A 26,390-nucleotide genomic window follows, 5' to 3' on the forward strand; every position below is an offset into this window, starting at 1 on the left:
AAGATTGCAAGAATACACGCTGCGCCCACAAATTGTTTTGTCATTCACACTCCCTCTTCTGAAAGATCTGGTAACAAAAGTGAAGCGCGGAAGGAGGAGAGACGGAGAATGAAGACACTGACATGGACCACCCCTGATTGAAACACATCGTAAACCCTCATTAAAATCTATAGTTTTCCCTTAAAACCTTCATTTTGTTGCATGCTCTTTTCCTTTATCTTAGCCAAATTCCATGAAGTTGCCTCCTCTCTCCAAGATTTGCAATCATTGAAACAAGGTGACTAATTTTTAAGAAGTTGTGGTGCGAGTACGGTGAATAATATTTAAATATCATTTTCTTTTAATTGCATGTCATTTTTCCTTTAGTTTTAGGGCATTTTAATGATCATTTTAAGTAGATTTTTAGGTCATCAACATCCGCCTCCTAGTAATGAGCTAATGACAAATATATCGGTAACAGATTACTATAAAAAACATGCCGAAAACCACTTCTTGAAGGTCAACCGAAAAGCCGAGTTACGCCTGAATGCTCTGTGTTTTTGATGCCAGAAGTATATTATGTGAATCCGGCCCTCATGACGTGATGTTCGTTGCAGGTGAGAGCGTGGCAGACACAAGCACGTCGTCGCCCGACATGGTGGGCCCCGTGTCGCCCTGCCCCAAAGTGGCGTCCGAGAGCGTTCGCTCCTCACCCAGCCCTGCCCACCGGGACAGGTGAGTATAATCCAGCCACAACTATTCTCTTTATTGGAAGAGGAAAAAAATGTAGCAGTGTAACTACTTCAGCTATAATGATTTCATTCTGAAACTACTTAATTCGATAATATATTGTAGTAAAAATGACAAATTGAGTAGGTCAATATTCGTTGTGATAACATATCTCCATTAACATATGCATGCATTTCGATTGTTGCAGAAAGTAATGTATTCGTACTGAGAAAAACCATGAATAAATGGAAGTTCTACTAAAACATTTTAATTAAAAGATATCTTCTCATTCATGAAAATAAAAATAAAATCTTCTGCAATCGAAGAGAAAATACATAGGGTGTATCTAAATTGGTGTCAAATATTTCGGGGACGTGTTCCTAACATCAAAACAATTTAAAAAGTTAATAAGAACATGGGTCTGAAAACCATTCGTTAGGCAGTTATTAAAGGATTTGTCCCTTCATTGACCGCTGATTGTTTGATGGTTTTTTGTTTGCTTGTATTTTGTAGAGCAAAGAAATCAGAAGAAAATGTATTCTGTGAGTGAACAGAACGAAATGATTTGCATCATTTAATTGATGATGTGCTTCTGGACGTCATCCAACGAATGTGTTTTAACACGATGCTGCTCCAGCTCATTTCAGTCTGATAGTTCGTAATTTTTAATGATCGATTTCCCCAAAGATGTATTGGTCGAAGGGGATTCATTGCATGGCCTGCTCGATCGCCTGATTTGAATCCAATGGATTTCTTCGTCTGGGGACATTTAAAGTCCCTGGTTTATGCAACTCCTGTACTTAATGTTGATATTCTGAGAGCGTATCCAAACTGGATTTCACGAAATACGAAACACTCCAGGAATTTTCAACAGATTACGCCAGAGCATGTAATGCAGTTTTAGGGGATACATCGAATCAGGAGGAAGCCACTTCGAGCAATTTTTGTAACATTAAGTTTTGTCTTGTAACTCTGAAATAAATTATTTTGAGACCAATGTTCATTATGAACCTTTTGTAATGTTTTTGTGTAACGAACACATCCCCGAAATATTTGACACCAATTTAGATACATCCTGTATATGCGAAAGCAGCGAGCCCTTGTATAAGTAGCCACTGTTGTAGGTCAGACAGTAGCGCTCTTGAACCTGGGTTCGATCCTCGTTTTTTGGCTGATTACCAGGTGGGGTTTTTTCTGAGGCTTTCCCCAACCATAACGCGAATGTAAGCTAATTTATGGCGAATTCTCGGCCTCATCTCGCCAAATACGTACTATCTCGTAATTGACGCTAAAATAATAGTTAATACAGCATCCTTAAATAACAAAGTAATAGGCCTAATGATATTTACATAGAGCGAAGTGGTTTCCCTGCTATAATATACAGTGAATCTCTAGCGAGCTTAGTAACCAAAATACAACATTTTCATATAATTGAATAGAAAAATATGAAAGTCAAATGTCTTGATTGCTTGATCTACATTGGTGTCATAGCAATACCACTTAATATACCGTTAATCTCTGACGAACTAAATCAAAATACATTAATTCAATATATTAGAATATAAAAATATGAAAAGCAAATATCTTGGTTACTTAACCTACATTGGTTTCATAGCAATACCACTTAATATAGCGTACAGTTAATTTCTGGCGAACTCAAAATACATTAATTCTATATATTTATATAAAAAATAATATGAAAAATAATTGTCTTGATTGCTTAATCTATCGCGGTTTCAAGACGATATCCCTCAATACACAGTAAATCGCTAACGGTCTCAATAATAAAACACGTTAACTTTATACACAAGACTATGATAAGCAAATAACTTACTTAGTTGCTTAAGCTACAGAGGTTTCACAGCGATCATACTTAACGTTGAGTCAGTTTATGGCCATCTCAGCGATGAATACATACAAATCTCGTTGCATTCTAAGGGCAGCGACATCACCATGCAGCTAACCTTAATTGTGAAAATAGATTAATTTCACTGAACTCTAACAGAAACAATATGACAAAGCAGCTAGTCTTGTTCTTCAATCACAATGATATCCTATTTTAGATTCAGTCTCTCACCTGTTCAATTATAATATAAACTAATGCTATCGCATCCGAAAACGAAAGCTATGCAAAGATATATTTTAGCTTTGCGAGCTATAATGGCCGCGGACACTCATATGACATTAATTTCTTGAAACGCATTACCTGGTCTAACATTCGTGGAAAAACTACGACTGAAGCCGGATGGTGTATGGCGAGTCCTTGGCATCAACCCCTTTGATTACATTACCTCCCTTTGATTTGATTACCTGGTTGGGGTTTTCCGAGGTTTTCCCCAAACCAAAAGGCAAATGCCGGCTAATATTTTGGCGAATCCTCGGACCTCACTACATCTCGCCAAAATATTGTAAAAATTGCACAAAATTGTAAAAATTGTAGAAAATTACTAAATTGTAAAACTATAAAAATTTGTAAAAATTGTAATTGTAATATTGTAAAATTTTGACTTGTTCCACATCTTAATGCTTCATTGCTCATGTAAGATCTGTGGAATAAAATAAATGAATTATTATTATTATTATTATTATTATTATTATTATTATTATTATTGACCGTGGGTTCGATTCCCGCTTGGACTGATTTCCTTATTGGTTTTTTCCGAGGTTTTCCCCAACTATAAGGTGAATAGCGAATCTTCGGTTTCCTCTCGCCACATATTATCTCCTTATCAACAATTCCTTCGACGCTAAATGACTAGTTGATACAGCGTCGTCATTAATAACAAGACAAAAAGAGAGTCCAATTTTATTCTATTTTAAATTCATCCTTCAATCCGCGATTTCCCATCGTCTTCGCACTTCGACTGACAACTTATTTCGGTCTTTCTGGAGGCCCATTCCATTATACGTCCGCTTTAATATTGCTAATTTTCGAAACATTAAGTCCATAAAAATAATAACACGATATGCTTTTTAAATTTATGATTCTTTCCTACTTTTATAATATTACAATTTTGAATTATAGTCATCATAGACTCAAATTTCGGACAAAAATGTACATATCGAAAGACAAAGACAAAGTGATTTTCCTTAAACTTTGCTTGTCCAAAATCACGATGCTCATCATGCCGATAATCATTCTGTACAGTTAACACAGCGATGTTTAATAACATTATCCCCATCTCTCAATATAAAATATTGAATAAATTTGATTGCATCAGTACAGTTTCCAAGGAAGGCCGCAACTGTACAATGTCACGCATACATTCTTTCACTTTTAACATTTAAAGGTTTCTTATTGTAAACAAAATTGCTGTGTCATACTCTTCAGTATTGCTTCTCAGAACATTTGCAACCGATAACCAAAGTTTCTAGATGATAAATGACCTTCAGTTCACTTCTGCAAAAGGACTTGACATTTCCTTCTTCATTTGAATAATTAGGCCTACTTTACGGATATAATTGTCTACTTTCTCCCTATCGTTTGGTCGTCATAGTTCAACGTTTATTTTTATTTTTATTTCATTAAATTTTTTAATTTAAATTATCAACATATTCAATATTTGGGCCTTAGGCACAAAGACACAAAGTTTAAAACTTTTGGCCATCTTCAGCTCGGTTTTTCCACTGCTGTTCTTCCATTGAACTTATACGAGTAACATGGCTGAGTACAAGGAAGTTAGTTTGAACTCTATCATACCTGCAGCGAGAGGGGCTCCTGTCACAAGGTCTCACACCGTTGGACTTTATCCTGTGGGATGATGCTAAAGTCTCGTATATTAACCCTTTCAATGCCAATCACGATTCCATTGTGATTTTATAATTTTCTAGAAGTGCCGGTTACGATCTAACCGTGATATAGTTTCCATTTTGCTGTTATTCTCCACACAGCAAAGACCACTATTGTGTTGTGCTAAGAGCATAGAGGAAGATTCAGTGGAGCGGTTCACTTGTGTAAATTTACTTGGCATTTTTCACTACTATGCAAACGGGTTCGGCACTAAGAGGGTTAAACACCACTGGACTAAGCAGAAATATCATTTCCAAAGACTGTGGCTCCTTTCGATAAGGTTAAAAATAGTCCTCATATCTTTATAAGTAGGGACCGGATTTTTAGGTTTTTAAAAAGTTCAATTTAGGTTATTGAAATAGGTGAAATAGGTTCTTTTTATATTTTTTGTCCAAACTGTGAAAGGGATTGCAAAAATTGCCTGATTGTTAAAAATGTACGCTTACAATAATATAATGTTTTCCCTCGGTCGTAAAGATGAAACAATTTCCAATCCACTGTCGTAATAAATGTGATTTCACTTGTTTTGGCATAGCTTAAGAAAACACAAAATACAAAAATGCAATGTTAATACCAGTTAAAAAAACACCAAAAGCACCAGAATAAGACAGACTGCACAGAGACCTCAGAAAAGTTCACAACTCGTACCTGTATACGCAAGATTACAGTCTCCTATTAGGGAACATACCCGAAAACTTCACGAATTTCAACAATGCGACTTTTTCGCAGTTCATTCACCTCAAGAGAAAGTTCAGTCACTTCATATGTCATGTCATATATAATAATAATAATAATAATAATAATAATAATAATAATAATAATAATAATAATAATAATAATAATAATCTGTGGTGCTACAGCCCATGAAGGGCCTAGACCGACCAGCCGGCTGCTGGTCTCACACCCACATGCCGAAGCAGAGGTGGACGATCATCCAACCAGAATGGAGGTATCGTGTGGTTAGCACGATGATCCCCCCAGCCGTTATAGCTGGCATTCGCAATCGGATTTCGCTACCTATCGTAGCTCCCCAAGTGCATCACGATGCTGGGTGGGCGCCGGTCCCATACACTTGCCGAAATTTCATGCGAAAATTTCTTCCCCATGAGGACTCGAACCAGCGCGCATTCCGTAACGCGAATCCTAGGCAAGATGCCTTAGACCACGACTCCACGGCGCGGGACCATGTCATATATATGATCAGTGGAAATTCCAAAATGCAGTACATACAGTCCCAATCAGTGTCCTTGAGGGGGTAAAGCCTCTGAAGGACGGCCCGCTATACAAAGAAAGATGGAATTCCCTGTTAACCATTTTATCCAAAATAAGAAAAGACTGAAGGAATAAAGACCGCAGTTTGGGTAGCTTTCTCCAGTGCAGAAAAGAAAAATTATAAGATGTATTGAAATTTCTAAATACAGTTATATAAAACGTAGCATTATTATTTAGGTTTTTTAGCTCTTAAGGGTTTAGGTACAGCTTAGAGCAGTAAAATTTTTGGAAATACTCAATTTTTTTTTTCCTCCATTACTGTATCTTGTTCAATAATGAAAATGGGTATGTGTAAAATACTGTCCTTCTGCTATATGAAAAAAAAAATATATATATATATATTTACGATTTAATATATATATATATATATATATATAGCCACCTGCACACGACTGATTCCACTTCTTTATCCGAACCGAAGCGTTGGCCTCATAGGAAATTCTTCATTGCTCCGAAGAGGTAAAAGACGGTGCGAAGTCTGGACTGTAGGTGGATGATTGCCGCCTCAATGCCTCTGACATTGGGTGGTGTTGCGGCGCTCACTGTTCGGCCGGAACGTGCTTCGTCGGTGGCCCTCTTCGAAGAACTTGCACCACCTGGAGATGTTGCTACGGTCCAGACAATCAGCAACCTTCAACATTTCCCTGTAGATTTCGCTCGGACTTTTTCGTTTTACTCACGAAAAACGGACTACACAAGTAGACGATGCTAGCACACACGTCATCTTTACTCGGTAGTTACCGCTCGTTGCTCCAGGGTGACACCCGATCGAGCCATTGTTGTCTGTAGCGCAAGATTCAAACTATCTGCCAACTTTGAACGTCCTAACCGAAATAGTATTCCGTAAAAAAAAATTGTTGTGCGTTATTTTTCGATCCTCCCTCGTATTTTCTAATCCAAGATATTTGCTTTTCTGTATCATTCTGAGTATGTTGAATAATAATAATAATAATAATAATAATAATAATAATAATAATAATAATAATAATAATAATATGCAAGGCTTTCGGATGTACTGACCGTATCCTCGGTCCTGGCAATTGGTCGCAACTTGTAATTTTTATAGTCTCCAGTATTACAGAATTCATTTGTTTAGAATTGTAGTCTTTTATTTTACATATCTTTTGTAAAATCCAATTTCACATCAGTAATTGTGTATTTTCTCTGTTATACATTTATTAATATAGCTTAAATTGAAGTGGCTCGAAATATTTACACTAAATCGAAATTATAACCACAGTTCCGTTACAGTGCTGAAAACTTCGTATGATTTAATAGCACCGTGAATGAAATGTCATTAGCTAAATCATTAACTTTGTTTCTTGATATCTGTGCATGAATACATTCGAAATTCCTGTCACGGTTACATATAAATAATACTTATTTTACATTAATAATGGGGATTACTAATATATCTCTCTTTCCGTATAGGAGTCATCAGCAAGAAACAGTTGAAGAATCCAGGTAAAATTGTTACAGTTCGGTGTTACAAGTAATGGTTGGTTTAGTACTTGTCGTATACTGCACCTATGTTCAAATAATATAGAAAATTGTCTTAGGAAGTCACTTTTCGCTTGTTCCTGAGTGTTCTTTTACTTTTCTTTTTCAGTTATTCCAGTTTATAGTAGTAACGAGTTAAAACTGATACAAATAGGCTATACAAGCAAGTCTTTAGAACTGAGAGGACAACTTTCAGTATGTTTTAAATAAATGCTGATGAAAATTGGTACTCTAATGAATTTATATTAAAAGGGCTCATTTTAATTAAATAAACGCTGAAAATTTTATTTTCGCTATCCTCATGGAATTTTATCGTAAAGAGATGTAGCTTGGACTTTTTCCATCGCTGATGACGTATAAAAATTGAATAAAACATGGGATATCAAAAAAATAAAAGAATATACGGAGACTTTGCTGCCATCTTGCGAGTTGAGAAAGAATTAACTAGGTATCAGTATTTACAGACTTCGCTTAAAGTTTAGCTATTTCGTCTTCTTATAGTATTTCATACAAATTTTGTATCTTAGTTCAGCCTTTCCTTCCTCTTATCCACATATCGTGGTCTTAGAACCCCTTAGATTCTTGTTCTTTTACTTACAGAGTGGACATAATGTCCCGTTACTCCTTATAAATACCTCAAATATACACGTTATTTATGTAATTCCGGTCATAATCCACTTTACACTAATTGTGTGTCCTAAGCGTTCAAATTCTCATTCTCCTCACACAAAATAATGCGCAGCCAGGTTCGGTGTGACTTTCACTTAGCGTTGCTTGCGCACTGCGCATTGCCACAGGTTGTGAGGTCAGGGCAGCGAGGTGGCCGGTCGAGAGGAGCTGGTAAAATGGGTGATCCACGACCAATCCAGCGTTGTGAAAACCTGTGACAATGCGCTGTGGGATTTCATCAAGAGCATTGTTGCACAGGAACGATACGACACCATTGATAAACTGAAGGACGCGTGAAGGACACGTTTTCCAACAGATTACACCAGCAATGCAGAGGCAAATGTCACACAGTAATCTGGCGACGCATTATTTTGTGTGAGAAGAATGATGAGTGACACATGGCACTTAGGACACTCTTAGTATAAAGTGAATGTATGTCTGCATTATGACCGGAATTACATAAATAGTGTGTATATTTGAGGTGTTTATCAGTAACGGGACTTTATGCCCACCCTGTACAATAAACCACCGTCAGTTGTCAATCGTCGATCAGTCGTGTGGATGTAGCCATTTGCAACTGTCCCAATGAGTAGGATAACTATTTTCACTCTTTTATGTTTATCTGAAGACGAAGGTAGGTCCAGGCTTCGAAACACATTATCAGCGATAGGAAAAATCGAAGCTATATCTTTTCTTAATGATCCGTATTGTTTTCGGCCTCATTTAGGACGTCATAAGAAGTTTATTTTGAATTAAGGTGTAAAAACGTGGTTTTCTATATCCAAAAGAGTTGGTTTAGATTAAACAATGAAAATATGCTGATCAGTATTTTAATACAATTATCATATCGAAGAACTTCGTCTGAATTAACAATGAAAATCTGCTTTCCGCTATACTAATTAAATTATTTTGGATTTTCTAAGTAAGTTAAATGAAACATATGCTTTGAATTGAAAGAAAAATATCCTTTTCGACTTTGTCTCGACTTTTCAACCAGATATCATTTTGAATTGAAAGAAAAGTATTTGCTCCGAATTTTCATCAGCTTTAAAACAATTAAACGCATATCTTATCGTATATATCGAAATTCAATATATTATGTAAGTAAATTGATTAAGCACGTTTCAAAATTAAGTTAACGTGATGTAGGCCTATACTTGTTTTTTTGAAAGATGGAACATGACAGTTAAGCGGCCGAGCTTGGAACTACAGTACCATGTTGCCAACATGGACTACCAGCTGCCAGCTGGTGGAAGCTAGCAATTGTCGTTAAGATGGCTGACGTTAAAACATTCATTGACAATTGACGCGAAGGTAAGAAAGCAATACAAAAATCGACAGAGAATCAAACACGAAACGTATCAATGCTAACATTGTGTGCACAATAAATGTTTCCAAGAGAGCTATTAAACACTCGCCATGTGGGACCTGTAAGTTTGGCAACTCAACCGTTGTTACCATAGCAACAGGCCTACCACGCTATGTGATATTCAGTTGTTTTTTCGATCGCAACGCTCCTGTCATGTCCCATCTTTCAAAAAAACAAGTATAGTGTTAAACATGTTCTTTTTCACCATAGGAAGATTTTTGTTTGTTTTGTTCTTTTTATTTTATTTATTTGCAAAGTTATTATGAAGGATGTTACGTACCTCTTCCACTGATATATTTGAACGTTTATACGCTTACGTAGAGTAAATAGAGCCTATATTTTTGTAGCATTGTCTGTGTGTGTTGTTTTTACAAATTAATGATCTCGCCATTTGCCTGTGTATAAGGTGCATCACTGTTCATGGCGCTCCTTCATCTCACATCTTATAGCCGGTCGATAAGGAAGTATAAGTTGAACTTCCCGTCTTTTCGGACGCTTATAGTAAACAGCTGCCGTCAGTCACAAATTAGCTTCATCCAGAATTTCGCACTCAGTGTATGTGCTCGCTTCTATTGTTAATGAAAGGTGCTGAAGCAACAGGATGTTTACAAGCAACGGAACTGTAATCGTAGGGTCAAAATATCGCAAGATCTTCATTTCAAGGGGAGAGGATGGTATTTTTTTTAACTTTTTTCCTATTTGGTGTAAAATATTAATTTTTTGTATGTAGAGAGTTCATAACTGTAGCAACTCAACCAAATATAAATATTTTGAAAAGATTTGAAAAAAAATATACCCAATGCAGGATTTTACTAAAACCGATATATCTGAACCATTTTTAAAGATAGATTCAAACAGTTTTTTGCAGTGCATTTGCAAAAGCATGCTCTACAAACTGCCTGTAACAGAATTTTTATATTAGTCCCTACGTTTGTCAAATAAACAATTAAATTTAATAACACTTTTTTTATTTCCTTTTTCGCAAACAAATGGACATATTTTAAAAATCAAATCAATTAACAGAATTCTGTTACAGAGGAAAGTTTCCTAATAGTCTAAAGAATGTGTGTTCTAAATTTCATGCATATATCTTTAGTAGTTCAGAAATTATATCCATTTTTGTCTGGCAATGTAGCAAAAAAAAAAAAAATGAAGTTCCCGGAAACAACGATAAAGGGGGCGTGTGATTTAAGAATCCATAACGCAGGAAGTTTAAAAATGGCGTCTCAGCATCCGATAGGGACACAAATACCCACAAAATGTTATGCAATGCATTCCACACATATCAAAGAGTATTTTAAAGAAAAAAACTTTTTTTTTAATTTAATTTACCTTAAACACCAATAAAAGGGGACGTGTGATTTAAAAATCCATAGCGCAGGAAGTTTAAAAATGGCATCTCAACATCCGCTAAGGACACAAATACCCACAAAATGTTATGCAATGCATTCCACACATATCACAGAGTATTCTAAAGAAAAATTTTTTTTTGAAAATTTACTCATTTTTCACCAAAAAATATCCTCTCCCCTTAAGACAATACAGGAAAAAATAAGACAATGAACACATAGGGTCTATTCCACTCCCGTGAAAGTAGGTAAATCTCTCCACTTCCCTGTAGAAAACTAACCTGGGTCTGCTGAATGTAGTCAGTAATGTTATCACGTGATCCACAGCGAAGTATACAGGCTGTTTCAAAAGTGATGATCAAAGATTTAGGGATAAGAAGAAAAAACGAAGAGAAGCAAAACTGTTCCAGTAAACATGGGTCCGCAAATTAACAGTTTACGAAATAAAGCCATGAACCGAGCGCATGAATACGGTAAAGCGGCAACATTCATGCTTCGTAAGTATGTCTCACTTTCTCCATCTCATTTCCAAGTGTGAGACGGTATCTAAACAGACGATATGGTGAACGGTAATAGGTAGAGGAGGACCTGTACCTAGAACACTGGATTTAAATCCTTTGGGTTTTTATATATAATATGGTTATGCAGAAATCCTAGTTTACATAACAGAAATCATCACACCTGAAAAATTACATAATCGGATTGTAGATGTCTTCCAGCAAATGAAGAATGACCCAGGATTGCTCGAGCGCATTCTTGGGTCTTTGCGGAGAAGACTAGACGGATGCATTCAAGTGCATGGCCAGCATTTTAAACACCGGCTGTAAAATTCTTCAGTTAACATGTTCATACTGTACTGTGCCTTGTTCATCCACAAACGTCACTGTTATTCAAACAAAAAAGTTCCATTTGTGTATGTTCGATGTCGTTCCTGTGGTGTTGAAGTCAAAATTATGAATTTTACTGTCTCGTGATTGATACAGTAAATATTATCACTGCTTTTGTTCGAATTAGTACTTAGTATTCAGCGGGCCCAAACAGCACAAAATGCACATTATCTCGTAAACGGTTAACTTGTGGACCCATGTTTACTGAAACTTTTTTGCTTCTCATCCCTAAAGTTCTGACCATTTTTAAACACTCTGTAGAATAATAATAATAATAATAATAATAATAATAATAATAATAATAATAATAATGTGGCGATGCATGTAAATATTCAATAAGAGTTAAGGTGGAATTAAAACGCAAAACTGCACGCATTGTATTCTTCACCTGACATAATTAGGAACATTAAATCCAGACGTTTGAGATGGGCAGGTCATGTAGCACGTATGGGTGAATCCATAAATGCATGTAGTGTTAGTTGGGAGGCCGGAGGGAAAAAGACCTTTGGGGAGGCCGAGACGTAGATGGGAGGATAGTGCTAAAATGGATTTGAAGGAGATGGGATATGATTGTAGAGGCTGCATTAATCTTGCTCAGGATAGAGACCGATAGCGAGTTTATGTGAGGGCGGCAATGAACCCCGGGTTTCTCTAAAAGCCATAAGTAAGTGTTGAAGCAATGAGACATAGAAGTCACTTATAATTTAATACGCTTGTATGCCGGACTGGTGAGTGCAGAGCGGCAACCATCTCGGATTAAGTAGGGCTGTAATTTTCTGTCCAATCGTCCAATGTTAGCAGAAAGACTATGTTTGAATGAAGCTTCGGTAGAGCAAAACGTTGACTATATTTTTATTTATTGAGCAGTGGTGCACCTCAGAGGCAATTGGTCATCGGCAGTTATGGTGACTCACGTGATGTGACGCACAGGGCTTCCCCCGACTCGGCGCTGCCGGAGATGACTCCACGACGAGAGGACCCGGTGACGGAGGAAGAGGGCGGAGAGACCCGGGGCGGCGGCCCCCAGGTGAAAGAAGGCGGCGACAACAGTGTGTTCGACGGGGGTGGAAGTGGCGGTGGCCCTAGTGGCAGTGGTGGTGGAGGTGGAGGTGGTGGTGGTGGTGGGGGAGCCAGTGCGGGGGAGGGTCCGTTGCCGCCGATGCAAAGGCACAGTCCAGGGGTTCAGAGACAGGGGCACAGTCCGGGGATTCAGAGACAGGGGCACAGTCCGGGGGGACTACGGCAGGGGCCTAGCCCCGTGCAGCAGCAGCGTGCGAACGTGGTGGTCTCGAGTCCGGGCGCCAGCATGATTCCCCCGCCCTCGTTCTGGGTGTCTCCTAGCAGCCCCGTGGCTGCAGCGTGTCGGATAAACGGAGTGCGTCCCGAACTCATAGGCGGAGGCGGGGTCAACTTCAACCCGCAGCAACCCGGCGCGGCGACGTCCGCGATGACGTTGCTGCACCACGACATGAAGCCGCCGGTGACGCACGCGCAGTCGTCGCGGGCCGCAGGGGGCTCGCCGGGAGTGCTCCGCTCCGCGCCCACCGTGATCATGGGCGAGGCGGGCGGGGTACGGACTATGATCTGGTCGCAGCCGAGCGCCGTGCTCGAGACTCCGCAGCAGCCGCAGCACCACCCTCTCCAGCACCAGCAGCAGCAACAGCCGCCGCAGCTGCTGCCGACCGCCGCCGTGGCCTCGGCCTCCACGTCCACCTGGACCTCGTCACCCTCCTCGGCTTCCAGCGGCAACGGCAGCAACGAGGAGTCGGCGGCGCAGCTGCTGCTCAACCTGGGCCAGGAGCAGCAGCACCACCACCTGCAGCAGGCGGCGGGGTCGTCGCGCCCCGCGCAGTTCCCTCCGCCCCTCAACATGGAGCGGCTGTGGGCGGGCGACCTGACGCAGCTGCCGGCGTCGCAGCAGCAGCAGATGCAGGCGCTCAACCTCACGTCCGGCGCGCCTCTGCCCTGGCCGCAGAGGAACGGCGGCAACGGCGAGCAGAAACTGCTGCCTCCCGGCATGGCCGTGCTGGGCACCGAACACCTCCCCATGAGTCACCCGCAGGAGGACCAGGAGGAGGAGGAGCAGCCCATGATCTGCATGATCTGCGAGGACAAGGCGACTGGCCTGCACTACGGGATCATCACTTGCGAGGGGTAAGTCCCCACGCGCCTGTACATAACCACGTTCCACTTCATTAACAAATTCTACAGGTTTGCTTTCCACTTCGATGCGATCCCGATCGGCCTGAAAACACACAGGAGGGGATAATTATGAAGTCCTGGTATATGACACAACTTTTATTACTGATTCCAGAAGATTTGCCACATTATATTTTATGTTTCGTGATCCATTAGCCGAACAGCTAAATCGTGTCCTTCCATTCCGAAGACCATCCTTAAGATAGCACTAACTGAAAGTGTAATTTATCCAGGACTAGTGAATTTACAGAATTGTTAATTATATTTTTAAACCCACTTTAATTCAGCGCCAAGAGTATTTAACATTACAGTGGATCTGAAGCATGGTTACTGACGAAAAGGATCATACATATAATAACAGATAATGGAATAAGATTCGTGAGGAAAGGAGCACGATACACAATCTAGAACAAGTTAAAGAAACGAAATGGAAATCATTTAGAAGAACTAAAAAGTTAGATTCATAACTGATTTCCTGCAGAGCTAAATGGAAGAGCCACATGAAGAAAATGCCAGAATACGTAGATGCCAAAAGAAGCCTTAAATTATTGTCGTCCTACTGAAAAACGACGTAAGATCCTTAAGAAAAGAATAACATGGAACCATTAAGCCACAACAGATCACTAGCTTCAGGAATGTGAATCGGATAATGATGGTGATGAAGAAAGACTATGTCTGGACCAGTTTATTCAGAGTCCTACTCCAATTTCCTCGACACCATTCCGTCATTTTACCGTCTATCATCACCATCACCGCCATCATCATCAAGAAGAAGGAAGACACTGTTTGGAAAAGTTTTCTAGAGGTACTTCCATTTCTCCTATACCATTACATCATTTTTCATATCATCAGCAGCATCATCATCATCATAATCTTGGTGCAAAATAGATCTATTTCCATTGATCATCAGTGTCATCACGGTCAGTGTCTGAGAGGGCTTAAGTGATGTACAGCTTCGAGAGAAAGACGCTCGGGTCGAAAAATCATAAATCAAAGACAAATAAACACAGCCTATATTTAGAAATTCCAGTCTTGTCATCGCCCTTGTCATCATCATTATCACCACCACATTATCATCACTAGGCTTGTAATGTTGGGGATCGATTACAAATTTTGACTGCAGCGTGGTACATAGGCTGGGGACGTGAGCTAGTACTAGGACATTGACTTGGTTCTGCGATCGATTACGGGAATAACGAGGTGAACATAAACAGATCTGAACAGCTCTAAAACTAAATATAAGTTACATAGCGTAAAAAAATATATTTTTAAGTAGCCTACCTTTTGTTATGTGCAGAAGAATTATCATAGAATTCACTCACATTTCTTCAAAATGCTCACCAAATTCCGCTGCAAAAATATGCGCCAGAGAACCTTTAACCTTCGGCATTATTATTCAGCAGGTACATTGCTCACGCATGCTACGGTAGTGACTGGCGAACGGAATAATCAGCAGGTACACTGTTCATGCATGCTAAAGTACTGACTGATAAACGGATAGCCAACTTGAAATCACCGTAACGCATCCTATCGGTCCCAAACATTACAAGCCTAATTATCACCACCGCACTCACTAAAGGTGACAATCATCACCACCGTCAAAATCATCACTAGCAGTACCATTGCCATAATCATTATATTTTCATATTGCAAATGCCTTTGTCATTGCCACCATTATTATCATCATTAGCAGCACATCACATAGTCTTTCACTCGTATGTGCTTATTGGCTGACTAAGCTGTTACACTTAATACATACATGTGGGACAAACAGCGGATGATTTCCTAGAAAGTACATAACATTGAACCTGAATTCTTAAATTTTTTATAAAGACAAACATGCTCCGCATTTCATATCATCCTTATAAATCCATCTGTAGAACGCAGAAATGCTGGAGTCAGTGGCGAGTGTGGAAGCAACCGGAAAAGACATCCTTTACAACAAATTTGTTAAATTCTTTAGGTACGCTATATTTATTTACCTTATGTCCCGAAGAAGAAAAACTTTTTCGTTCCTTTTTCGTGTTACAGTAACAATGAGTCCAGCCATTTTATTTGCTTATTATAAGAAATAAAAATCAGTGCACTGCTTCAGATATATCAGTCTTTTGATGTTAAGACTACAGTATATATTTTGGCTAATCTTCTGGAAGTGCTAGAGATGTTCAGACAAAAGCTTCTTATAAAAGCTGCTTGGAGATGTATAGAGATATTTTCTTGCGTGAAGTTTTGAGCATGTCCATACTGTGTGCTTCTGTATTCCGATCGGGTTTGCACATCTTCAGACGGATGATATATTTCTGTAACGTACCCTAACTGTGACGCTATTATAACTGTGATGTCTCTGAAAATATATCAAAGATTTATAATAATGGGTCATGATATCTCTCCGTTTGAAAGTTATTAGTATATGTTGTAAATATTTTTAAACTACTCTTCACATCACACACATATTTGAATTTAGAAAAGTTGAACCAAAGTTAAAAGTTTTATTGAGGTTATTTTATTATTTTTGGGTGAAATCTTAATATTTATTATGACTTTATTATGTTTGAGGCTATAAAATCTTTTGTTTTAAACTAGGATTAGATACCCTATAATTTTAGATATAAATTATTTTTAACATAAGTAGTATTGAATTAATAACTTTGAATTATTGAGGATTTTGTGGATCATATATTTTGATAATTGCCTCTGGTTTATTTTGTTTACAAATATTTACTTTCAAATTTAATTCTAAGCATAATGTCTTACTCCAGTGACAAAGAAATTTTATCACCTCAATCAGTTCTTCAAATATTATAGACCTCGCATCAGAAAGAAGTCACTAAAAGTTTGTATATGGGATGGGAACGAAATAGTGACTGTGTGCACTGCATTGTAGTCAACAGTTACTGTTTCACAAACATCAGCCCACTGATGAATAAAATTATAGCGTATTATTTGATATATGTTTACTGGTGGCAGGATTGCGAATTAATGCCCTGAAGACTAGTGCTGCAAGATGCTAGATTTTATACATACATACATACATACATACATACATACATACATACATACATACATACATACATACATACATACATACATACATACATACATACATACATAGGGGAGAGTCGGGTAGTATCGGACATCGGGTAATATCGGACAGTGAGTTTCTTTCATCTACCACACGATGATAGTACCTGATTGACATGGTTACGTTTCTGTGATGTCGCATAGAGAAACGTAACCATGTCATTCAGGTACTAGCCTACCATATGGTGGTAGATGAAAGAAACGCACTGTCCGATACTACCCGATGTCCGATACTAACTGACTCTCCCTATGTATATGTGTATATGTATATGTATATAGGGGAGAGTCGGGTAGTATCGGACATTGGGTAATATCGTACAGTGAGTTTCTTTCATCTACCACACAATGATAGTACCTGATTGACATGTTTACGTATCTGCGATGTTGCATAGAGAAACGTAACCATGTCATTCAGGTACTACCATATGGTGGTAGATGAAAGAAACGCACTGTCCGATATTATCCGATGTCCGATACTACCCGACTCTCCCCTACATGCATACATACATACATACATACATACATACATACATACATACATACATACATACAGTCCACACCTGTGTAGTAACGGTCAGCGCGTCTGGCCGCGAAACCAGGTGGCCCGGGTTCGAATTCCGGTCTGGGCAAGTTACCTGGTTGAGGTTTTTTCCGGGGTTTTCCCTCAACCCAATACGAGCAAATGCTGGGTAACTTTCGGTGCTGGACTCCGGACTCATTTCACCGGCATTATCACCTTCATTTAATTCAGACGCTAAATAACCTGAGATGATGATACAGCGTCGTAAAATAACCCAACAAAATAAAAATAAATAAATACATACATACATACATACATACATACATACATACATACATACATACATACATACATACATAGTTATTCTCGGTAGCTTAGTTGGTATAGCGCTGGCCTTGTATGCTCGAGGTTACGGGTCCCATCCCTGCTCAGGTCGATGACATTTAAGTGTGTGTATGTACGTACGTACGCACGCACGAAGGCACGCAAGCACACACACACAACTGCAGAAAACTGCACATAGAATATTTAGTCATTGTAATAAATTATTTGTTTGTTTTTGTGTGAAAGTGTAGTATTCGTTGGATTTATTTTTCGCAAATTTCTTGTTAATAATATTAATTGCTTTCTGAACTCCCCTTTCCTCCCAACGTCCGTTGCGCGCCACTACTGTCTTCAGCTTCCCTTCTAACCGACAAACATATATCAGTATTTTGTAATATATTAGTGTTGTATTAGTTTTAGTATAATTTATAGAGCTCATAATTTAATTACATTCTGTTATCGTTAATATGAGTATTAATAGTCCACACCTGTGGATTAACGGTTAGTGCGCCTGGCCGCGAAACCATGTGGCCCGGGTTCGATTCCCTCGGAGTAAGTTACCTGGTTGAGGTTTTTTCCAAGGTTTTCCCTCAACCCAATATGAGCAAATGCTGGGTAACTTTCGGTACCGGACTCCGGACTCATTTCACCGGTATTATCACCTTCATCTCATTCAGACGCTAAATAACCTAAGATGTTGATAAAGCGTCGTAAAATAACCTACTTAAAAAAGTATTAACATACACAGTTAGTGACATTTCAATGATACCTATTCTAAAAATATAACGAAACTTCCAATCCCCTGTTTCCAGTGACTTCTCTTGGCGCGGGGTCTATATATCCCGACGAAATTTTAATGGAAAGCAAAGGAAATAGAGTTCAATGAATCTCGCCCCTCTCCTTCGGATCAAGGCCTAGCTGTAGTTCAGTCTACTAACCAGTTTCCTGTGATTTTCAATTCTTTATTTTACGCCTTCATTATAAGTGCAGAAGTTTGTTATTGGCTGAGTTTGAAATTACAGTGTATTATGATCGTTAATTCTAACTTCAACAGTGGATCATTCATTCATAGTTTTCTGCTCAAGGGCAGATCCTTCACTGCAAACCCAGCATTTTTAAATCTTCCCTCTTTTCTACCTTCCTCTTTGCCTCCATATATCTTAATGTTGTTTTATCATCTGAATTGTTTCTCTTTCTGACCTGTTTCAAGTATAAGCATTCCAAGATCCATTCTGAGATTTTGTATCATTGAAACTAAGGTGGGTGCTCCTGTTATGGCCATGTTCCTGATATGGCCACCCCCCCTATTGTGAGTTAGTTAAATCCGCTAAATTGCAGCAGCATCCAATGAAAGGGCATCCTGCTCTGTCACTTGATCGTTTTCCATCCAGTCAGGTTGAGCAATATGGCGTCAGTTGCCTGTTTTGCGGTTTTCATGTGACCTCTTCTTATTTTTCTCTGGTAAGTCTCCTTTGTTTTATGCATGTTTTTCAAATACTTGTTTCATGAAAACCATCGTACTCCATTCAGTTTTTAATGTTCTGTTGATTGGTGTTGTAGTTGATGGCGTATCTTTTTCGAGTTGTTCATAATCAAACGATTTTCGTGAAAGCTTACCTGCTCCTGATATGGCCATATCAAATGCACCATGGCCATATCAAGTTCATTTCACTTTTATTTTTTCACCTGACAAATTTACATGCCTTATAGCTGGGATTACGCAAAAATTTTGTATTTTAATTTTTTATGGAAAAACCTGTTTTGACTACACTTTTGAATTATAAAAAAGATTATTAAGTGTCATTTTTATTCATTTTACACCAAAATTATTTAATTTTAACACAAATGCACTATCAAACTGAAAACAATCACGATTTGTAGAACATGGAACAAGGGTGGCCATATCATGTGCACATGTTCCTGATATGGCCACTAGGTAGACTTTTGGAATTTGGGACTTTTTGGACAATTAAAGATATTTTTATGGGGAAAGGAAATTATTTTAAGAAAGTCCATTAGACTGAGAACGAGTAAGAAAAAAGTGGTTTACATTTTTTCAAAATGGCGGCTAGAAAAATTCTCAAACCTTAGCATGGCCATATCAGGGACACCTACCTTAATACAGTTATTGTCATTAAAAATATTGTACAAAATAAAAATACTGAATTACTTGTACGCCAGATGTAGTAGACCTACCATATATTACAGACGAAAATAGTGCAGTAAGCAAATATTCAAAACCAGTAAGTACTGAAATGGCTTTAAAAATTATTTTCATAGCCATTATCGGAAAAGAAAAAAATAATTTTTGTCTAATAACTTTGCGTTTAAAGTAGCAAATATGTCAGTATGAATACGAATTTTCTTGTATAAATAAGGAAATATACACGGAAAATATTTTTACATCGAAATATAATTCCATATTTACAATCAAATGCATGTAAAATCGTCGACCAAGGCATCATTTTCAAAGTTCACGCTTGCGTGTGTTTCAGAAAGTTACATGCTGCATGTATTTTGCGTGTAAATCAGGGATCTGTTAATAATTTAAATTGGAAAACGAATTACATTTGTGATTAATAAAACGGAATCCCTAGAATTTTTCAGGCATATTTTTATAATTACCAAATCAAATGTGTGTGTGATGTGTATACTTAACAGTGGGTGGTAATGGTTTCTTATTTCTATTTTGTTGGTGAAAAAATTCTTGTTTACTGTACCGTTACTTTCTATATTCGTACTATTGCCTGCACCATCTCTCATACTGATTTTCCTTCCGTTGTTGCTACTGTTACTAAGATAGTTTTATGCTTCACATTCAAATACGAAACTATCAACATCTTTAGAAGAATAATTACTCTTAAGTAATATCATTCTAATATTTATTTTTAGTGTTGTGGGATTTAATCGATTAATCAGTCAATTTGTGTTGTAAAATTAATCGATGAAAAATATTTAATCGAATAATCGAGTCGATTAAAATTAATCGGTTGTAGTTGATATTAATTATTATTTTGTTAATATAAACTAATACTAAAAATTCCGACAATATTTCTCTCTCGGAAATTGCTTACTTAAAAGCACAATAGTACTGTTATTTTCTAACTGTAAACCAGGTAGCGAAGGTAAAATCTTTGCACAAACACTTCACAAAGAGATGGAGATATGAGGACAGTGATCTAGTCTACCTCTATTGAAAGTTGAAACACAATGCGAAACACTTATTAAGTTTTATGGTTTTCCAAGAAAACTTCCACTTTGTTGCCAGCTCATCTTTCTAGCATATGAAATACATACTTTTCTTGGATTCGTCCTCCTCATCCCTCATAAAATAGCCATGTCTACACTGTGTGCAAGTGAGAGCGTAACTACCTTCTTCTCTTTCTAAAATCTGGTAATTCGATTACAATAGGGGCCAGTCTTCTGTTCGACCGCTGTAGTTTTGCAGTTGCAGTTTCTGCACTGAGTTTGTATGTGAAGGTTATGTGTTTAGTTTGATAAAAAAATCAGTTTTCTGTGGTTTGTGAAAAGTGTAAACTCCATTATGTCATATGAGAATTTGAGAGGTAAACTCGGTGAAACGTTTGGATTTAAATTGAACGATCGTGGAGAAGTACTTGACAGAAAGAAAAAGTTTTTTTTTTCGTGTTTAGTGATGCAGGAAACATTGTTACTAAACGTAGAGCGGCACTTAATTCGGACCATGTGAATGTACTCACATGTTTAAAATCATGGATGAAGCAGTATTAACTAGGTGAGTCTTCATACTTTTTGTTATTTATGCTTGTCTCAAAAATTCCCGGAGAAATTGACACAATAAATTATAAGCCTCATAATAATAGTAAGTAACTAAAATAGTTGTTTTGTAATATAACGATACAAAATATACAGATATACAACATTTAATACTTATACTTATCACCGAACGCAAGTTAAATTTGTGTGTTACAGTATATTAAAACTCGATTAATCGATTAAATTCAAATAGTTAATCGATTAATTTCGATCAACAGCACTAATTATAATATGTACTAGTGGCTTGTGCAGCAAATGCTGCAAACTAAGTTCATTAGACGTTCAAATAAACATTTTTCAGATTTATTTTCAATGAAGAATACCAGACATTCTGAAAGTAATTTGCTTCCATAATAATGAAAGATACTCTCTCTCGATCCAATACTAAAGAGAACCACGCATATAAATATCTACACCACACCGTCATTAAATATATGAAAAAGACCCAACCCCACTTGATTAATAACTATAAAAATATTTGATTTTTAATAATATTATCTTACGTAAGTTTTATAGCTTTCAGTAACATATACTATATATACTATATAGCCGCCACTCAGTAAAATATAGAAATCAAAATCTAATTTAAGTTATTCTCTACATCTACTTATATAACCCTAAAACGTTTCACTTTCATATTATCAGTATAGCATTAATATGTATAATTAATGAAAAATAGTCACATCACGGCATTAACTACAATAATATTTCATTTCTAATAGTAATAATGTCATCAAACCACCTCAAGTTTTGTATTTTTTAATATCCAATACACAGCTGTACCCAGAAAATTACAGACCACAGAATCGAAACTGTAAATTATTTTTATTAAGTTAAGTTTTTAATAACCAATTTAATTGGGGCTCTAAATATGTCAGCATTCTTGCAGATCATGGCCTTCGTGTAATATTGTTTACTGTAGTGTGTGTTTTGTTTTATTCTGAAATGCAACACGGCTGACTTGATGCTCGCTTCGCTTCTCCTGAATGCAATTAGCTAGTTCTCAAAACTGACGACAGATGGATTTTGGAAAATAGGAAAATTATGTAGGAAAATTGACATTTCACTGAAAACTGCTATTTTTCCGAAAAACTTTGGGTTCCAAGCTTCAAAATGAGGGGCCATTTATTAAAATCCGTTCAGCCGTTTTCCCGTAATTTCCATTACCAGTTCGAATTATATATAGAGATTTTTCTCCAGAGAATAGGATGTTCAAACTGCAAAACAGTTCAACTTCAGTTTTCTTTCTGTAAACAGCGCCAGGGAAACTTACTTTCTGAGGAACCCTCGTAATTGGCTCGATTGGCCAAAATTTGAATAATTAATAATAATAATAATAATAATAATAATAATAATAATAATAATAATCTATAAATACGTATCAGACAGAATTTATTAAACTTCCAAGTCACACAATTCAAACTTTGCGTGGAAGTCGCTATCGTGGGTTTTAATCCCGCCAACGGCATTAGTATTTGCCCTTTGTCAATACGATGTTCTTTGTTATCGAAGAGGAATGTTAGGCGTCGTGCTCACATGTTATGGAAGTCCCACATTTGTCCGTCAAATGTACGTCGAAATAAGCTCGAAGCATGGCTTAGGAAAAAAGCCCTCGATATACAGAGAAATATGAATTTATTCTATTGTTATTCAAAGGTCAAGGCACTTTGAAATCGCAGAAACTTTGCTAAAAATAAAGATGACATAAGAATAAAAGCACCATTTCATTTTACAAAAGAGTGGGATATACTGTCGCGATACGTGTTTTCAACTGTCTCATTTCGGTTGCTTTGCCAACGCTTATTTTTAAATGTAACAAATCAGAGTTATTCAAGGTGTTCTTCTGAGGGTTATTGCATTCTTTAGCAAATTTATTCGTCAATAACAGAAGAGTAGTACAAGGAATACAAATCTGGGAAAGAACGGTAGACATAAATATTTTATTTGTATTGACCACATCTGAGAAAGAAGTACAGGAAACTACACTCAAGTTATTTAAAATAAACTTTTTATGTGGGATGGAAATTTCACTTTATAAAACTAGATCTGTGGTCGTGAGATGGAAGGAACCATTTCGTTGTAAAATTATTAGTAGGGCCAGGATTTATATGCGCAAAAGAATTCTGATATGTGCAAAATCAAACCATAAATATGCAAAAACAGGCAAAATCAATTTATTTAACATATCAAGTATCGGTAACAATTTATCAAAGTTCCAAATACACTATCTACCAAAAAGTAATTGGGCACTGTTTTTGCCCCTTTAGAACCTCGTGGTACCACTTCTTGTTGCTATAACAGCAGCCATCCTGTCAGGCATGCTCTCCACTAGTTTGTGTAGGATATCCACTGGAATACGTCGCCATTCCTCTTGCAACATGGCACTCACAGTTGGACAATGGAAGTTGGCCTCATGTTTCGGCGGCTACTATGTAGTGGTATGCAGACAATAATGTTTACCGGTTGGACTGGCCCGCACAGAGTCCTGATCTCAATCCCATTGAGCACCTTTGGGACGAATTGGATCGGCGATTGAGGTCTCGGGAGATGCGGCCAACTTCCGTTGTCCAAGTGAGTGCCACGTTGCAAGAGGAATGGCGACGCATTCCAGTGGATAGCCTACACAAACTAGTGGAGAGCATGCCTGACAGGGCAGCTGCTGCTATAGCAACAAGAGCGGTATCACGAGGTTCTAAAGGGACAAAAACACTATCCAATTACTTTTTGGTAGATAGTGTACAATACTGTGCGCATGTGCAGTGCTTGTAGTTACGCAATATGGAGACACGTGTTTAAACCTTCTTGCCTAAATGCAAGGCGATTCTCGACTAAGAGTCAGCCGATATTTTGTTTCTGTACATTTGAAATGAATTATTAGAGAAAAAAAGACAGTTTCCAAGAAGATAAATTTTTACATATTCAATTTTCTTGATTTCACATTTGTGCAAGTTTCTTTCTCGTTTCCTATTGACATTGTAACCTTTGCATTCTTAACTGTCAAAATACAAATTATAATATTTAAATAGGTAGGTACTTACATCTTTTTCACAAAAATCGCAGAACCGGTTGTTCCGCCTGTCCTCAAGCCTTCTTTATTTGTTACCCATTGCTCCAAGGTGCTCTGAAACGATTATTTTATAGGTGGCATCGCGAATTCACACAAACCACACAGAATTGTCCTTGAACTGATAATGTTAAGCTTTCTCTTTCAAGTGAGATTTGTATCTTAACCGGGAACAAACGTCTATGTTACGTTTCGCGTGTATTGAGAAAAACGGCATCATGGTTGATAGTTGTCGGCAGAGTGAATGCACTTCATAATATGAAGCTACAATAGACCTTTGTTTGTTTAGAGATAATATTATACTAAAAAAAAAAACATTGAAAAAAAATTCGAAGTTTGCATATATGGCGATTTTTGCAACAAAATCCTGAAAATATGCTACAATATATGCAAAATACACTATTATATGCAGAAATACCCAAAATATGCAAACATATGCAATATTAACTTTGCATATACATAATCACAGATGTTCAAAACGTATATAAAACTGTTTTTTGCAGGACTGTCAAAGAGCCTGTAAATATATTTTGTGCGAGATCGTGCGTATTTGCTTGTTTTCCTCACAGAACCAATACGCGGTAAGTGTGAAATACCACATTCAGTATTCCCAACGTAACACACATAACAATTTCCCCTCTTCTTACCGCTTAAGCGCGACATTCATTTTACTGCTTTAGGCTTTTAACATATTATTTTTAGAGGCGTTTAACATAGTAATAATTATAAATTCGAAACTTACCACTGCAATTTCACCTAAATTGCAATTTAATTATTGTTTTTAAATATTTGCAAAAATTAAGTAAAGTCTACTACTCCACGAAACTTATTGCATTCCTGATACAAGTAACATTAAGGAAGCCGTGAAAAAATCAACAAGATTCCAGATGCGGATGTTATTACTGCAATATGTTATATAAATAATATTGTTAAAATATTAAAATGAAAAATAAATCATTACATAACCTTACCGTTTGTTTTAAGTTCGCATTTATAGACTGGGGGAAAAAAAGACAGACGTATATCACGGCCTGCTGGAGTATAGTAAACACAGAAAACATTTTATAGCAACAATGTTGAAGAAAGATATTTTGGTTTTCCGAAGTTGCCGTCATTAAACAGAAACCAAGATGGAGATTTCATTGCAACTAATTAGAAATTCGTCTTTCAGGTATGTAATAAACGATCTTCGCACAAAATAATGTACGATACACGAGCGGTATGTTTGTTTTCATGTTCTCGGAAATTAAAAAAGCTCAACTACGTTTCGCTTGTTCAATCTTTTCCTCGATCATGAAAACGTCAACATACCGCTCTTGTAACGTATATTACTATTATGCACTTGCATATGAATCCTGCCCCTGATTATTAGCAATGATCAAATCACTGAATAAGACAGTGTCAGCCTTTAACATTAGGCTATATGTTGGAAATGCTATTAACAACAATAATTATGATAAAGATTTAGGAATAAAAATCAACAATATTATTATAATAAAGTGAATGGAACAATAAGGAAGGTCACCGGCGTGGTTCAGTCGGTTAAGGCGCTTGCCTGCCGGTCTTAAGTTGCTCTCGGGCGCGGGTTCAATTCCCGCTTGGGCTGATTATCTGGTTGGGTTTTTCCGAGGTTTTCCCCAACTGTAAGGTGAATGCTAGGTAATCTATGGCGAATCCTCGGCCTCATCTCACCAAATACCATCTTGCTATCACCAATCTCATCGACGCTAAATAACTTCGTAGTTGATACAGCGTCGTTAAATAACCCACTAAAAAAAACAATAAGGAGGAATTTCGGGAAACTTATGTTAAAAGATATACAATTACGATTACATAAGAAAAACAGCGGAACGAACTGGCATA

The 26,390-nt window shown here is 37.4% G+C and overlaps 1 protein-coding gene across 4 annotated transcripts in view; it reads left to right on the forward strand.

Annotated features, from left to right (window-relative positions):
• Hr4 (Hormone receptor 4) overlaps positions 1–26,390 on the forward strand; it is a 266,887-nt gene that overhangs the window by 189,138 nt on the left and 51,359 nt on the right. For 2 of the 4 annotated variants that reach the window (XM_069839246.1, XM_069839247.1), the window contains 2 exons: positions 597–714; positions 12,412–13,698. In XM_069839246.1, the coding sequence (XP_069695347.1) occupies positions 597–714; positions 12,412–13,698 (1,405 nt within the window). The remainder of the gene's footprint in view (positions 1–596; positions 715–12,411; positions 13,699–26,390) is intronic. The other 2 variants (XM_069839248.1, XM_069839249.1) reach the window with 1 other exon arrangement.

The sequence above is a fragment of the Periplaneta americana genome, chromosome 11 (genome assembly GCF_040183065.1).
Source record: "Periplaneta americana isolate PAMFEO1 chromosome 11, P.americana_PAMFEO1_priV1, whole genome shotgun sequence".
Taxonomy (NCBI): Eukaryota; Metazoa; Arthropoda; class Insecta; order Blattodea; family Blattidae; genus Periplaneta; species Periplaneta americana.